Source organism: Stomoxys calcitrans, chromosome 5 (genome assembly GCF_963082655.1).
Source record: "Stomoxys calcitrans chromosome 5, idStoCalc2.1, whole genome shotgun sequence".
NCBI lineage: Eukaryota > Metazoa > Arthropoda > Insecta > Diptera > Muscidae > Stomoxys > Stomoxys calcitrans.
Genome location: NC_081556.1, coordinates 83,866,962 through 83,885,212, shown reverse-complemented (window position 1 = coordinate 83,885,212; position 18,251 = coordinate 83,866,962). Strand labels below are relative to the sequence as shown.

General features: G+C 39.3%; 1 protein-coding gene across 1 annotated transcript in view; it reads left to right on the top strand.

The window, feature by feature from the left end:
- The window catches only part of LOC106092652 (uncharacterized), a 149,596-nt gene extending 136,869 nt beyond the window's left edge, over window positions 1–12,727 (top strand). Inside the window, exons 7-8 of the mRNA XM_059368832.1 lie at window positions 7,426–7,890; window positions 12,307–12,727. Of these exons, the coding sequence (XP_059224815.1) occupies window positions 7,426–7,592 (167 nt within the window). The 3' untranslated portion in view covers window positions 7,593–7,890; window positions 12,307–12,727. The remainder of the gene's footprint in view (window positions 1–7,425; window positions 7,891–12,306) is intronic.
- The last annotated feature ends 5,524 nt before the right edge of the window (window positions 12,728–18,251 follow it).

The window sequence follows — 18,251 nt, the reverse complement described above, 5'->3', positions numbered from 1 at the left end:
CTGATTCCGAGGATAGTCCACTGGCTCTACAGGAGAATCGATTGAGTATAGTAGCAGCTCATACCATGGCTGTATAATCGAGGCGACGATAAGGAACCTGGAAGGAAGGGAAGAGGTTTCCGTTCGGATATCTGAGACGTCACTTGAGGTCGAGTGCGAGGCATTGATGACAGCAGCACAGTCTTGGACTGACGCAACCCTAGTATTGCCATCTGGAAGATCATGCTACACGGATGGATCAAAGCTAAAGGACAGAGTGGGCCTGGAGGTCTACATTGAGAACCCAAGGACTAAGATCTGTTTTAGACTGCCTGACCATAAAACGGTCCTGCAAGCGGAGATCCAGGTGATCGCGGAATGTGTGAGGTGGTGTAGTGTTAACGCCAGGACGTCGAGTGTGAACATTTTTATGGACAATGAACAGGCCATAACGGCAATAACAACCAGGACGGTAAGATCACCAAAAATCTTGGAATGTAAGAAGTAGACTAAGTAGACTGGGTGCCGAGTCATAACGAAGTAGGGGGGAATGAAAAGGCAGATGATTTGGCGGTGAAGGCCAGCGAACTAAAAGACAACGGTACTTAGGTGGGGGCACGATACCAGACATAAACCAACTTAGGGGAAGGATTTTGTAAGTAGCACCGAATTCCTTACTTAAATTTCTTTTCGAGGCGATTAACGGTTTAGGTTTATGTCTATAGTGGCATGGGGCGGATTAATATCCGCAACCTGGTTTCAACCTTACCTACAAACGGAATGACTGGATTAGTATAGCCCCATCCTATGTTGTTGGGTATAAAAAAGAGATTAACACCTTCCATGTGAATGGAACTTTTCGCATCGTTTGTGTAGCGGTCTATAGCGTAGTAAGCGGACGATACTCATAAGTATAAGTATAGGGCAGCATATAGTATTTACGAAACCTTAGTCATGTGGAAAAAATGATGAAACGTGGCACAGTGGGAGAAAATCCAAAAAAACTAGCAAAAATATGACGTGTGAGAACGGAAAGTGATATCTCTGAAAAATTAAATGGTTACAGCTGAAGTGTTAACGAGATTGTGTGAAAAATTTCAAGGCCTTAGGTTGTCCAGGCCCCTAAATTTGGTGTACTCAGTTTATAGGGGAGCTGTATAAGGCTATTAACCGATTCATGCCATAATCGGCACATATGTTAAAGGTCATGGGAGAAGCCGTTGCACAAAATTTCATACAAATCGCATAATACTTGCGCCCTTTAGAGGCTCAGGAATCAAATCCCATATCGGTTTATATGGCAGCTATACAAGGACTCCTACTATAGTCTTCAACATCCGAACCAGGTATGGTCCGAATCGGTCTATAACCCGATATAGCTCCAATCGCATAGCATTTCTTATACATTATCCTTTGTTTACCTATAAAGAGATACCGGGCAACAACTTGGCAAAATTGCTCCCTCTAGAATATGCGATCCATGGTGGAGGGTATTTAAAATTCGGCCCTGCCGAATTTAGCACGCTTTTACTTGTTTTTCACCTTTTCTAATGCAATGCCTCTATGTATCTGTAGTGTTAGTATCAATTACGATTCCACATAATTTCTTCTCTGGATTTGGATCGACGTCTTTGTTATTCTACATCTCAGTAGAATCTGGTAAATGTTATATTTACGTGTTACCAAATCATGCAATCCCATTACACAATGCAATGTGACTGTATGAATGACTGAATGTTGACACATCACCTACAGTTTTTGAGGATTTTCTCTAGTGTTTGGCGTTTGTTTGTTTGTTAAGCGATACATACATAGCTCAAAGGATCACACTTAAATGTGTAACACAGAAAAGAGGAAATGGAAATGTCATGTAAAAAATCTGAAATGTTTGCACCAACATGTGCCAGATAGGATGTTTCTGCATACATTCACTTCACCCGAGTATGTTTATATATGAGTGTGCTTTTGTGTGCGTGTGTGTTTCTTATACGTTTTGCACATGTACCTGGAAAAATGTGGGCGTTGCTTTTCATTCCGAACCGATGCCAACCTACTACGGCAAAATGAAAGGATTTAAGTTTAAATGAATTCCTTGAATGCGAGTTTTTAATTTATAGGAAAATTTCAATGTAAATAATGGCTTAAAAGCACAAAAGTCTCATTTGTGTGTATTTTGCAAATAACCTGCATTTTTATTTTAATTAGAAGCATACGTGACTTCAAAAAATAAAAAATAAAGTAATCAAAGAGTGCTAAGTTCGGCCCGGCCCAATCTTCTGGACCCACCACCATGGACCGCATTATCAAGTTCTTCGAATGATTTTTTTATACCCTCCACCATAAGATGGGGGGTATACTAATTTCGTCATTCTGTTTGTAACTACTCGAAATATTCGTCTGAGACCCCATAAAGTATATTTATTCTTGATCGTCTTGACATTTTATGTCGATCTAGCCATGTCCGTCCGTCTGTCCGTCCGTCCGTCCGTCTGTCCGTCCGTCCGTCCGTCTGTCCGTCCGTCCGTCCGTCTGTCTGTCGAAAGCACGCTAACTTCCGAAGGAGTAAAGCTAGCCGCTTGAAATTTTGCACAAATACTTCTTATTAGTGTAGGTCGGTTGGTATTGTAAATGGGCCATATCGGTCCATGTTTTGATATAGCTGCCATATAAACCGATCTTGGGTCTTGACTTCTTGAGCCTCTAGAGTGCGCAATTCTTATCCGATTGGAATGAAATTTTGCACGACGTGTTTTGTTATTATATCCAACAACTGTGCCAAGTATGGTTCAAATCGGTCCATAACCTGATACAGCTGCCATATAAACCGATATTGGGTCTTGACTTCTTGAGCCTCTAGGGGGCGCAATTCTTATCCGAATGGAATGGAATTTCGCACGACGTCTTTTATTATGATACCCAACAACTATGCCAAGTATGGTTTAAATCGGTCCATAACCTGATATAGCTGCCATATAAACCGATCTTGGGTCTTGACTTCTTGACTTCTTGAGCCTCTAGAGGGCAAAATTCTTATCTGATTTGAATGAATTTTTGCACGAAGTATTTTGTTATGATATCCAACAACTGTGCCGAGTATGGTTGAAATCGGTCCTTAACCTGATATAGCTGTGATATAAACAGATCTGGGGATTTGACTTCTTGAGTTTCTAGAGGGCGCAATTCCTATCCGATTTGGCTGAAATTTTGCATGACGTATTTTATTTTTACTTTCAACAACTGTGTCAAATAAGGTTCAAATCGGTTCATAACCTGATATAGCTGCCATATAAACCGATCTGGGACTTCTTGACCCCTAGATGTCGCAATTATTATCCGATATGCCTGAAATTTTGTACGACGGATCCTCTCATGACCATCAACAAACGTGTTTATTATGGCCTGAATCGGTCTATAGCCCGATACAGATCCCATATAAATCGTTCTCTCTATTTTACTTCGTGAGCCCCAATGGGCGCAATTCTTATACGAATTGGCTGAAATTTTACACAGGTCTCCAACATATAATTTAATTGTGGTCCGAACCGGACAATATCTTTATATCGTTTTAATAGCAGAGCAACTCTTTTCTTATATCCTTTTCTGCCTAAGAAGAGATGCCGGGAAAAGAACTCGACAAATGCGATCGATGGTGGAGGTTATATAAGATTCGGCCCGGCCGAACTTAGCACGCTTTTACTTGTTTTTAATATATATGACCAATATCAAGTTATTGACCGATATAGACCGTACTTGTCATGGCTGTTAGAAGTAATAGAAAAATACCACCTCTTAAACAATACATGGCAGAGTTGTTAGAGTCATACCAAAACGACATATGTGAAATTTCAACCAAAAAGAAATCAAGATTCAAAATCGGTTTATAAGGCAGGTATGCCAAAACATGGACCGATTTGACCCATTTACAATCCCAATTGACCTACATTAATAAGAAGTATTTGTTCAAAATTTCAAGTGCCTAGCTTTACTCCTTCGAAAGATTGTGTGCTTTGGAAAGACAGACGGGCGGACATGGCTTGATCGACTTCAAATGTCATGACGATCAAGAACAAATATACTTCATGGGGTCTTAGAGGTGTTACAAACAGAATGACGAAATTAGTATGCCCCCATCCTATGGTGGAGGGTATAGAAAATTCGAAAATCGAACATACGCAACTCACGAAATTTTAAAAAAATTTTTGATCAGATCTTGTATGACAGCAGAGGAACACCTCAAGGAGGTGTACTGTCTCCCCTACTTTGGAATATAGCCATTAACAATGCATTATTGTCTCTGGAAGAAAAAGGTCGCGTATGCTGACGACGTGGCATTTGCTGTTAGGGGAAAGTTTCCCAGCACTCTAAGAGATATACTTCAGGAAGATTTACGTGCAACAGAAAAGTGGGCTACCGAAAGTGGTCTACGTATAAATCCGTGCAAGAGAGAATTTCTTCTTTTTAGCAGGAGATACAAGTAGCCTACAGTGAAACCCGTCTCCTTTGGGATAAAAGAATGTTCCATTTACAGAAAGCGCAAAATATGTGGGGTGTTTCGCTGGACAGGAAATTGAACTTAAAATTCAACATTTTGAAAAGGGCAAGAAAGGCAACTCTTGCCCTATACACCTGCAAGAGAGCCATTGGCAAAAGTTGGGGGGTTAGACAGCGTGTCATGCATTGTGTATATACTGCAGTTGTCAGACCTATAATGCTATATGGTGCTGCGGTCTGGTGGACGGCACTTCAAAAGTCCACCAACTGCTCAATGCTTAACCGGATCCAAAGGATGGCTTGTTTGTGCTTCATAGCCGCACTGAGGACGACACCATCTGATGCGCGGAATATAATGCTGCATCTTATGCCTCTGGACATTGTGGCTAGACAAATTGCAGCGACCACTGCCATACGGTTAAGGGAGCTTTCTCATTGGTTATGTGGCGACTATGGACACTGTGTGTTTCTTCATACAATATCCGATGTTCCAGGCAGTGTGGTTACATTCTACCTGTGCAGCTTTTTGTTAAAAAGTACTATACCACTATTTCTAATAGAACCGATTGGAACTACGAAATCCCTGGTAATAGAAGTTACATAGACTTCTTTAAGGATGGTTCTAAACTAAACGAAGAAGGGGGCTTTGTGGTGTACTCTAAAGATCTAGAACTGGTGATATCGAAAAGGTGTGTATCAAGCGGAGATTCTTGCAATAAAGGAAGTGGTGGAATGGCTAAAATACAAACCATTGGCATTAATATCTTCTCAGACAGCCAGGCTGCCATTAAAACACTAGAAAACGTACTTCTGACCACAAAATCAGCCCTCGACTGTCGCAGATCTCTCAACGAGATTTATGAACAGTTCAAAATTCACCAGTTCGGTTGCCGGGCCACAGAGATATCCACGGGAATTGTAAAGCGGATGAGCTTGCTTGACTAGGAACTAGCTTACACACTCCAGGGATACTGGAATCTGTGGGTATGCCTCTAGCGACATGTAAGCTAAGTTTTAAGGACCAGTCCCGAAGGACAACGAAAGAAAGATGGTCATAAAGAGGGGGCTATAGGCATTCCAAAACTATGTGGCCTAATTTAGATTTGAAGAGGTCTACCGCTTTGCTGTCATTGCCTAGAACAGACGTCTCAGTCATTGTGTCCGTCATGACAGGTCACGGTCTAATCGGAAAACATTCACATCGAAGAGAAGAGACTATAGAACACTTTCTGTGTGTGTGTACTGCATTAGCAGTCAGAAGGATTTCCACATTAGGTTTCCATTCAACGAAATGAACCTATCTGATTTAGCGGTTGCTATTATTTATTTTGTTATTGTTATTTTGCTTTTTAAAGCGATCTGGATGGTTGAACTAGGAACTATCAGGCTTCTTCCTTCTGCTGTTCCTGTGGTATCACAATGATCGAAAACGTCTAAGTGAGTCTGATGGCAGGCTGCTACTTGAATCTAACCTAACCTAACCTTACCTTGTATGTCAACTTAAACGAGTGCCATATATTCTACAAAATAGCCTTCTTTATGAATAAATTTGAGTAACCCCTCGAGATATCGAAACTCAAATCCCATATCTTACAATTGGGGTTTTGTATGTTTTATTTCGTATCTCACCTAACCTCATGCAAAAAAAAAAATGTTTAACCAAACAACATTTGCAGCCTTCGCAGGCAATTGCGGATTTCTTTACTATTTTTATGCCCACCACCATAGGAAGGTGACATCCGTTTGTCGAAATCACGATAGCGGTCGAACACGTAAAGTTAGCTGTTTGAAATTTTGCACAGATACTTACTACTGATGAATGTCGTCGGGGATTGCAAATAGGCAATATCGATTCAGATATGGATTTAGCTCCCATATAAACCGATCTCCCGATTTGACTTCTTGAAGATCTTCAAATCACAATTTTTGTCCTATTTAGCTAACATTATACGATCCAAATCAGTCTATAACCTCATATAGCTCCCATATAAATCGATCAATCCCATAGCAGCCAATGATACGCACCGGATTGGCCGGATGGAATCGTCATCGGCAAGGGCTGCCGCCAGTGTACGTCTTCGTTCTTTTTTCGTCATGGGAGAGGCATAACCCAGAGTGCCTTCTCCGCACGCTTCTGGTCCGTGCCGAAATTGACAAGAATCTTGAACTCTGGTTCTGTTTGGTTTGTCAGAACCGCCTCCATCATCGGTCGGTGTCGGTGCATGGAGTTGGTACATTTCCGATCTTGCTCTGGCCTTACGTCACTACGGCAGTATAGTCACCCTGAATATGTTGCAAGGTGCTGTGCAAACTTAGGCAGCAAGGGGTCACCGGCGTCGTCGTCGTCATTGCCTTCTGCGTCCTCGTCGTCGGACTATGTTACCGCCCCGACATCTCCCGTGCGACAATATACGCAACAGCAGCATCCCAGCCCCAAGTGTATCATTTTTGCAATTGAATTGCAACGGTCTCCGAGGCAAGATCGACGAGATTGTGGATTTTATGAGTCGGAAGAACATATTGGTTGCAGTGATCCAGGAGACAAAGCTGACCAACACCTGTAGCCTGCACAGTTTTCACAGGTACAATGCTTCGTAAGGATCGCTTAAGGAATGTAGTTGGGGGATTGGTCTACAACATAAGTGGGCTACAATCTGGCCATAATCGTCTGGTTCTAGGAGACTTTAATCCGCATCACATTTCATGGCATTCTTTCCTAGGTAACGACTAGCGGGGCATAGCTTTGGCGGAACAGATTAAAGTCTCAACGTATTGCAATATCCCTTGTCAGCAGACAACAAATCGATTAATAATGTGTGAATACCATAAGAGTAAACCCATATGAAATTAGAATTTTTAAACCACCAGCAAGTTTTATCAAAGGCCATCTCTAAATATTTCAATTTTAAACTGAAAAAGTCATTAATCAACTATTTTTGACTCTGTCATTTACAGGTACTCTTTACAAAATAGGCGATGTGTTGCCCCAGGACACCGGTAATTGTTTGCAATGCATTTGCATCGATGGCTCGACCATAGATGATACACCCCGCGTTACATGCAGTCCCCATAATTGTCCGCCTTTGGTATTGCCGGACCTATTCGATGCAACGGGTTATTAAAGTGCAGAGTGCAAAAGCGTACATGTCATAGCCAGAAATGAAACAACGCCATCACCCCCCAATCATCATACGCAAAGCCATCATCCTCTCCAGCATCATCAACATAAAGCACAAAATGATTGTACAGCAAAAGTCGCCAAAAACTGTTAACCATCGTCCATGCCTCTCAGCCGAGTGTCTTTCTTTCCCAATCCCAATGAATACAGGAATGCCAATAGGACAAAGAGTACTGCCCCGATCCACCCCACCACAAACCAAAATGCATGAGAAATGAAGTTTTAGCCAAACGAAAAAAAAGGTAAGTGCCAATGCCATGCAAACACGATGTGTGCCGTATGGCTTTTATGTCATTCAATAAAATTCATAATTTATTGGCAACTTTTTGTTGTCTTCTGTGTGTTCGGGTAAACAATTGTTAGGGATCATAAAATGAATAGAAGCAAATAATTTATACATATGAATGCATACATTTGTAAAGTTTTGCAAGTTAAATTAAGAACTAACAAAAGGGTTGCTCGCAAAAATAGCAAGCTTGAAAATTGAATCTGTATAGCTCATTGCTAGAAATAACTGAAAATATTTCATACTTTGACAACATGCACTTAAAAAAGGTAACTCCATTGACCGATTAGAAAGACCGAATCAAAATGGCATAAATAAAAGGAGAAGTTGTTGTGATGTAATGCACATACCCAGATATAGAAAATTTCGATTTGCAATAAAAAAAAACAAGTAAAAAGGCGTTAAGTTCGGCCGGGCCGTACTTTGGATACCCACCACCTCGGGTATATACGTAAACCATATTTCGTCAAAATTCGGTGAAAAATTAATACCTAATGTCGCATAGCAGCTATATCGAAATATGTTCCGATTTGGACCAACTACTAATAAGTACAAGTCATTGTTCAATTGTGTATAACAAAATTTTGATCTTTTAGTAGCTATATCTATAAATAAACCGATCTGAACCATATACGCCACGGATGTCGAAAAGCCTAACATAAGTCACTGTGTAAAATTTCAGTGAAATGGGATTATAAATGCGCCTTTTATGGGGCCAAGACTTTAAATCCAGATATCGGTCTATATGGCAGCTATATCCAAATCTGAATGTCGAAAGGCCTAACATAACTGTCCCAAATTTTGCCGAAATCGGACAATAAATGTGCCACTTATGGCCCCAAAACCTTAGATCGAAAGATCGGCACCTTTACGCAAATCTTGATCGATCTGAGCCAAATTGCGGAAGTATGTTGAGGGGCTTAACTTAACTCACTGTCCCAAATTCCGGCGACATAGGACAATAATTGCGCCTTTTATGGGTCCAAAGCCTCAAATCGAGAGATCGGTCTATATGGTAGCTATATTCAAATCTGGTCAGATCTGAGCAAAATGAAGAAGGATGTCTAACATCCTAACACAACTCACTGTCCCAAATTTTGGCAAAATCGGACAATAAATGCGCCTTTTATGGGCTCAAAACCTTAAGTCGAAAGATCGGTCTATATGGCAACTGTATCCAAATCTAGACCGATCTGTGCCATATTGCAGAAGTATGTCGAGGGGCTTAATCTAACTCGCTGTCCCAAATTTCGGCGACATCGGATAATAAATGCGCCTTTTGTGGGTTCAAACCCTTAAATCGAGAGATCGGTCTATATGACAGCAATATCCAAATCTGGACCAAATTGAAGAAGGATGTCTAGGGCTTAACACAACTCACTGCCTAAAATTTCGGCAAAATCGGACAATAAATGCCCCTTTTATCGGCCCAAAACCTCAAATCGAGAGATCGGTCTATATGGCACCTATATCCAAATTTGAACCGATCTGAACCACATTAAAGAAGAATGTTGACGGACATAACACAACTCACTGTTCCAAATTTCATCAAAATCCGAAAAACAAATATGGCTTTTATGGGCCTAAGACCCTAAGTCGGCGGATCATTCTATATGGCAGCTATATCCAAATCTGGACCGATCTGAGCCAAATTGTTCCAAATTTGAGCAAAATCGGATAATAAACGTGGCTTTTATGGGCCTAAGACCCTAAATCGGTCTATATGGGGGCTATATCAAGATATAGTCCGATATAGCCCATCTTCGAACTTAACCTGCTTATGGACAAAAAAAGAATCTGTGCAAAGTTTCAGCTTAATATCTCTATTTTTATGGACTGTAGCGTGATTTCAACAGACAGACGGACGGACATGTCTAGATCGTCTTAGATTTTTATGCTGATCAAGAATATATATACATTATGGGGTCGGAAATGAATATTTCGATGTGTTGCAAACGGAATGACAAAATGAATATACCCCCATCCTTCGGTGGTGGGAATAAAAATTTATCACTTGATTCCCCATTGTTTTGATAGGTCAAACAACTTATTGGAGGCGATTTTAGGAGGTAAAACTCCACCTAGGTTCTTGGACACAAAGTTTAATGTCATATTCGTAATCTGCTCTCAGATGCCTATCAAATTGAGTTTCCACAAGCTATGGTTGAGTAGTATTCCCATTTGGTGAGCTTATCGGGAATGGGGGCGACTATCAATTACTTAGACCTCGTTTTTTATGTCATATTTGTAGTCTACTCCCGAATACCTTTCATTTGAGTCCTATATTGATATATGCGTCCAATATGTCTATTTGGAGTAGTTTTCGGGCTTGGGCTACCCCTTGGATAGTTAAACCCAATTTTTTAATACCACATTCGTTTTCTACTCTCCAATATCTTACATTTGATACCCATATTGTCCCTATCGGTCAACTTTTGATTTTGGGTGACGTTTTTGGGGTAACGGGGGAGGGTCCGCCCCCTCCAACATCAACAAATTACATAGCCTATACCTTCTTCCTGACCATATTCGTAATCTAGTCGCGAATATCTCTCATTCGAGCCCTATATTGTCATTATCGTCCAATAAACCAATTTGGGGGGTTTTGGGGTCGGGGCGGCACCCCAATTAATTGAATCCAATTTTGAATATGGAATTTGTACTCTACTCTTGAATACCTCTCATTTAAGTCCCATATTGTCCCAATCGGCCCACTTTTATTTTTGGCTGGTACTTTTGGGGTATCACTGCGATATCAAAAAATTATATAGCCAATTGCTCCTTCCGGACCACTCTCCACAATCTGTGAAAAGTTCAATGAAATCGGTTTAGCCGTTTTGGAGTCTATACGGAACAAACAAATTTACAAACCCACAAACAAACAAACAAACAAACATACAAACAAACAAACATACAAATAAACAAACAAACACAAATTCATTTTTATATATATAGATAGATGGTCGGTAAATATATCCGGTATTTCATTTGAGCCTGATATTGTCATTATTGGATTAAATTTCTATTTATTTGGCGGGCTCTTTAAATAAGTATACCAAATTTCCGTTTCACGTAAATCGCCCCAACCATCTCCGAGATCCGGCGTTTTTCAAATTTGGGCAAATGAGGCCATTATGATTGAATTTAAGATCCACTCCATTCTCTTTGATTTGTTGGTGGATTGGAGAAGTCTCTCTACTCTACTCACAAAAAACTCATTTAAGCTACATATTGCAATTGTCGGTATATATGTGTGGTTCAGTGTGAGTTTTTGAGATGGGCCGTCCCTGAAACACTTGGCCATAAAACATATATCAGATTTGAAACTCTTTTTGCCATAATCCACAAATATGTCCAGTTTGGAAGGGGCAGCCACCCACGCACTTGGCCCGGAAAAAGTATCACCATCATGCTCTACTATAAAATTCCTTTTATTTGAGCCGTAATTGCAATTGGTAAAGGAGGAGTTTATGGGGTGAGACTACCCCCAAACACTTGGTCTAATGACTGGATATCAAATTCGTTTTCTACTATCAAATACTTTTTATTTGAGCCCCTTGTTGCCATTGTACGCAAACAAGGCCGGTGGGAAATTCTACGTGCAACAGCGTGTGGCACCGAAAGTGGCCTAGGTATAAATCCGTGCAAGACACAAGTAGTTATTTTCAGCAGGAGATACAATATATCTGCAGTGGCACCTGTCTCCTTGGGAGGAGAGAATGTTCTATTTACTGAAAGCCCAAAATACCTGGGTGTTTTGTTGGACAGAAATTGATCTTCAAATTCAACATGTAGCTTCCCTGATATAGCTTCCATATAATCCAATCTCGGATCTTGACTTCGTAAGCCTCGAGAGGGCGCAATTGTTATCCGATTTGGCGGATAATTTACCACAAAGTGATTTTCTATGACCATTAACAACTGTGCCAAGTATGGCCTAAGTCGGTTCATTACCAGATATAGCACCCATATAGATATATATTCATTTCTTGAACTGCTAGAGGTCGCAATTATTACCTGATTTAGCCCAAATTTTACATGAAGTGTTTGCGTTTGGCCACCACTAAATCGGTTCATTACCTGATATAGCTCCCATATAAACAGATCTTCGATTTTTTTTGTTGAGCCACTATAGGGAGGGTTGTTTTGCAATTGACAAAAATGACAGTCTTATTGCGGACTGTTACTAATACCTAACCCTATGTGGGTTTCATGTTGTATATTGCTGATCTTCAGGGTTTACTTTTGCCTTTTCTGACTTTTTTCCTTATTTTAAACTGTACCATCCTTATGTACCTACTAAACTCATCAAAATTATTCCAATATTTAATTGAAAAAAATTTTTATTTAATTTTTTTTCATTTCTTTGCAGCATTCAACAATTGATGTATCTACGGATTTAAATATTAAATGATTTTAAATGTCGTAATTTGAAATTGAGTGTTTCACAATAATTCAATTTATTGTCTTTTGTTTTAAAATAACGATATCAACAATATCCGGAAGATAAACTACAACAACTACAATAATCGTATGCGAAATATAACGGTTTTTTTACCCGGAAATATGACATGGTCCAGCTTTTAATGCGATTGGACAACCTTTTTCGCTTAGGTTGTTTTTTATTTAATCGAATCTCTTTGCCGTAACTGTAACAACATGCTGAAATTTTACGAGTTATATGTGTGTACGAAAAAAAGCCAACATGGATTATAAACGGCTAAATGATTTTCAGGATTTTGTTTTTATGCTACAGCAATTCGTTGTAAGGCTTTTAGTCTGTTAACCAATTTTTTAAAAAAAAGTATAATGTTTAAAATTTATTAAACATTCTATGAGTCATATCAAACAGTATTCGGGTAATCGTAGAATACGCTATTGAATAATCAACCACTTTATTTCCCTGTTCTGCGTCACATTAACTTCATTCATTGGTTTTACCAATCGAATTACTTGAACTCTTCCAATTAAACAATTAAAATGAAAACAAACACATTTGCTGTACGCAAAAACATATATGACTAGAGCCCTTCTACAATATAATAACAAACTCTGCAAATATCAACAATAACCCTTAAGAGAAATACACATGAAACTAGGGTAAATAAATGAAAATTCCAGCTCTTGAGGAAGAAAAAATAAATGAATTCATGGAACTTGTTCTCAGAAGCAAATACATCAATAAATCTGGGCCATGTCACTTCAACCAACAAAATAAATACAGTAAACATTAAATAACTCAATACATGACAAGCAAACATATATACATACATATTTATCAGTGTGTCTAAAAAAAAACAGCAACATATAAAATAAACAAAACCCATATTTAATGTGAAATGAAAAAATTAAAATTTAAAAAATAAAACTTAAAAATTTTTACAATTTTACAGAATGATAACTGGCACAATAAATTTCTGTATTGAACAGGTAAAAAGAGAATATAAACAAAATAAAAACAACCGTAATATAATTCAAGGTAAAAAAAACATTAATAAAAAAAAATCCTAATTTAGTTCGCCCGAATTATTATATTATACAATAAAGAAAATTTATGACTTACAAATAAAAAATATATAACGAAAAAAATCTGAGCTCATAAAATAATAAAAACAAAAAACAGAAAAAAACGAACTCCTATAATACTTTAGTATAACTGGTAGTTAAACTTAGTTTAGTTTAGTTTTTGGTTAGTTTATAAGACTGTATAAAACATATAAAATAAATAAAAAGAAGACATATTTAATTAAAACCAATGAAAACGAATTATTATTGGTTCAATTCCTAATAAAAGATTTACAACCCATATTAAACTTTTAAGGCAGAGAGAGAGAGCGAAGATATAAAAGTGAGTTGGAAAGGTATCAGAAAAGACCATGGATTGACCAAAGCAGATTCTATCCTCCACACCAATAACAAAGAAAGAACCTACAGTTTATGTGAAAACAATAGCATATTATTTGGCTTTGCAACGCGATGCTGCTCGTTCAACGGTAAAATGAAATCGAACTTGAAACTATATCTACGCCTTCCAATTCACCATGGGCTCAAATCGTAAAATAGCGGCAAAAAGTCAAATTTTCAAAATGAGATTTTTTTTTAATGTTCTAATTGAGTTTGCTTTATTGTATTTGTATTTGTATTTGTATTTTTATTATGATAAAACCCATACAAAAGACAGTGTCTTATATAAAGCATGGGTTAGTAAATTGATAAATACAATGAGTTCAACAAGTTTTCATTTAAATAGAACAATAATTGGTACAAAATATTTAACAATTTAAGCAAAGTTACTTTAGAACATCCTGGAGAATAAGAATCGAGAGTAATTATAAATTTTGTCAACCCTGATTATAAGCAAACAGCTCATAATGTTTATAAAAATTTAAACAAGCGGTAAGCAGCGAACAGAGCTGGAATTTCGAGTATTTTCTTTTAAGGAGGTGAATTTCATTAACTTATTTTTTATGAATTTTAATGGAAGAGGTGAGTACTTAAAAAATATGGTATACATCGTCAATATATTTTTGTTTGGAAGTTCTTTTTGGGGTTTATACTATGAAGTTTTTTAGTGAACATTTTAACATTTTTATACCCACCACCGAAGGATGGGGGTATATTAATTTTGTCCTTCCGTTTGCAACAAATCGAAATATCCATTTCAGACCGTATAAAGTATATATATTCTTGATCGGTGTAAAAACCTAAGACGAAAATCACGCTACAGTCTTTAACAAGTAAAAGCGTGTTAAGTTCGGCCAGGCCCAATCATATATACCCTCCACCATGGATCACATTTGTCGAACTCTTGCCACGGTATCTCTTTTTAGGCAAACAAAGGATAAAAGTAAAGAATTGCCATGTTATTAAAACAATATCAAGTTATGGTTCATTTCGGACCGTAATTGAACTGAATATTGAAAACCATAGTAGAAGTCATTGTGTAAAATTTCAGCCAAATCTAGTAAGAGTAGCGCACTTTAGAGGCTGAAGAAGTAAAATAGGGAGATCGGTTTATAGGGGAGCTGCATTAGGCTATAAACCGAATCATTTCATATTCATCACGTATGTTAAAGGTCATGAGAAAAGCCGTTGTACAGAATTTCAGCCAAATCGGATAATATTTGTGCCCCTTATAGGCTCAAGAAGTCAAGATCTCAGATCGGTTTCATTGTGTAAAATTTCAGCCAAATCAAGTAAGAATTGAGCATTTTAGGGGCTGAAGAAGTAAAATAGGGAGATCGGTTTATAGGGGAGCTGTATTAGGCTAAAAACCGATTAATATCATATTCAACACGTATATTAAAGGTCATGAGAGAAGCCGTTGTACAGAATTTCAGCCAAATCGGATAATACTTGCGCCCCTTATAGGCTCAAGAAGTCTAGATCTCAGATCGGTTTATCAGGTTATGGACCGATTTGAACTATTCTTGGCACAGTTGTTGAAAGTCATAACAAAACACCTCAAGCAAAATTTCAGCCAAATTGGATAATAATTGCTCCTTCTAGAGGCTTAAGAAGGCAAGACCCAAAATCGGTTTATATGGCAGCTATATCAAAATATGAACCGATATAGCCCATTTACAATCCCAACCGACCTACACCAATACGAAGTATTTGTGCAAAATTTCAAGCGGCTAGCTTAACTCCTTCGAAAGTTAGAGTGCTTTCGACAGACAGGCGGACGGACATGGCCAGATCGACTTAAAATGACATGACGATCATGAATATATATACTTTATGGGGTCCCTAAGGCCCTAAATCGGAGGATCGGTCTATATGGTAGCTATATCCAAATCTAGACCGATCTGAACCAAATTGATGAATGATGTCGAAGGGCCTAACGCAACTCCCTGTCCCAAATTTCAGCAAAATCGGATACAAAATGTGGCTTTTATGGTCTTAAGACCCTAAGTCGGCCGATCGGTGTATATGGGGGCTATATCAAGGTATAGTCTGATTTAGCCCATCGTCGAGCTTAACCCGCTTATGGACAAAAAAAGAATCTGTGCAAAGTTTCAGCTGAATATTTCTATTTTTATAGGTTGTAGCGTGATTTCAGCAGACAGACGGACGGTCATGACTAGATGGTCTTAGATTTTTACGCTGATCAAGAATATATATATTTTGTAGGATCGGAAATAGATATTTCGATATACTTCATATTGTTGGCATACATCGTTCGTTTGAATGCAGTGCATATTTCAGAAAGTTAATATTGTGAAGCCACACAGGCACTTAGCCCAAAATGTTTGTATTTATTCCCACCACCATATGATTGGGGTATACTAATCTAGTCATTCAGCTTGTAACAGCTCGAAATATTGATCTAGGTCTCCATAGAGTATATATACTCTTGATCGTCTCGACGTTCTTAATCGCCTTGTGCGTCCGTCCGTCCGTTTGTCGAAATCACGATAGCGGTCGAAGGCGTAAAGCTAGCCGATTGAGATTTTGCTCAGATGTAGGTCATTGGGGATTGCAAATGGGCCATATCGGTTCAGATTTAGATATAGCACCCATATAAACCAATCACCCGATTTGATATCATTCGATTTCGCTGAAATTTTTAACATAGTTTTCCGCTTTTACTCCCATCAACTGTGCGATCTTCCGATTTGATTTCTTGTTCCCCTGGAAGCCATATTTTTTGTCCGATTTGGCTGAAATTTTGCATGTTAGGTTAGGTCGAAAAGAGGGTGCAGTTGTTAATCCGCCCCATGCCACTATGGACATACACCTAAGCCAGTAATCGGATTGTTGTGCGCTCTAAGAACTATAAAGTAACCTCTAAAAGAAAATTTTAAGTTAGGAATTCCGTGCTACTAACAAAATCCTTAATTGTTTTCAATACTACTCCCCTAAGTTGGTTCATGTGTGATATGCTGTCTCCACCTAAGTGCCGGTATCTGTTAGACTCGAAAGCCGGGCAATGACAAAGGAAATGCTCCAACGTCTCATCATCTTCCCCGCATGCCCTACACATGCTATCACTTGCCGCACCGATTTTACATAAATGAGCTCGTAGTCCTATGTGTCCCGTTATGATACCAATAGCTATTCTGACCCCCTTCTTGCTACCTTTCACTAATAGCCTCGTCTTTTCACGATCTGGATCACCCCATAGGATTTTCGCCGTCCTACCGACCGTTTCGTTGTTCTACAATGTTGCATGCGCATTCGTCGCCCACTCCCTTAACTCGGACTGCGTCAACCCGAAAGGCTGTGGGTTAACCAAATTTATTGACGGCAGTCCTCTGGCCTTCACTGCCAAATCGTCTGCCCTTTCCTTTCCCCTTACTCCGTTATGGCCCGGTTCCCAAATGATTCGGATTTTGCCATCCTCAGAGAAGACTGTTCGTGACTTACCGCCCTGGTTGTTATTGCCCTTATGACAATTTTACTGTCGGTAAAAATGTTCAGACTCGACGTCCTCGCGTTAGCACTACACCACTTCACGCATTCCATGATTGCCCGGATCTCCGCCTGTAGGACCATATTATGGTCAGGCAGTCTTAACTAGATCTCAGTCCCTGGGTTCTCAATGTAAACCCCCAGGGCCACTCTGTCCTCTAGCTTTGATCCAGCCGTGTAACATGATCTTCCAGATGGCAATACTAGGGTTTCGTTAATCCAAGACTGTGCCGATGGCAGCAGTGCGTCGCACTCGACTTCAAGGTTCATCTCAGGTATCCGATCGGAAACCTCTCCACTTTCTTCCAGGTTTCCTATCGTCGCCTCGATTACACCGCGATATTATGAGTTGGTCCCATCCTCAACCCATTCTCCCATCGCCTTAAGTCTCATAGCCGAAGTGGCTGCCTCACACTTAATCTGTATGTCAATGGGTCGGATATCTAGAATAGTCTCCAGTGCCCTAGTGGGCGTGGTCCTCATCGCTCCGCCTATGCCAAGACAACATGTTATCTGAACCTGTTGTATGGTCCTTATGTTGCACTTTTTCTCCATAACAGTCCACCAAACTACTGAGGCGTAAGTAAATATTGGTCTAATCACGCTCCTGTAGAGCCAGTGGACTATCCTAGGATTCAGGCCCCATTTCGAGCCTACGGCCCGTCTACATAGTACCCAACATCTGTGAGCCTTCTCAGTACGCTCCTGAATATGACACTTCCAATTCAGTTTCCTGTCCAAGATCACACCTAAATATTTGACCTTGTCAGATATAGAAATTGTTTTGTTGAGGAATCATGGTGCATTAAATTGGCCCACCTTCGTCTTCCTCGTGAACAGGCATATTTCAGTCTTCTCTGGGTTAACCTTAAGACCTCTGGGTCTATCGCAGTCATACGCCAT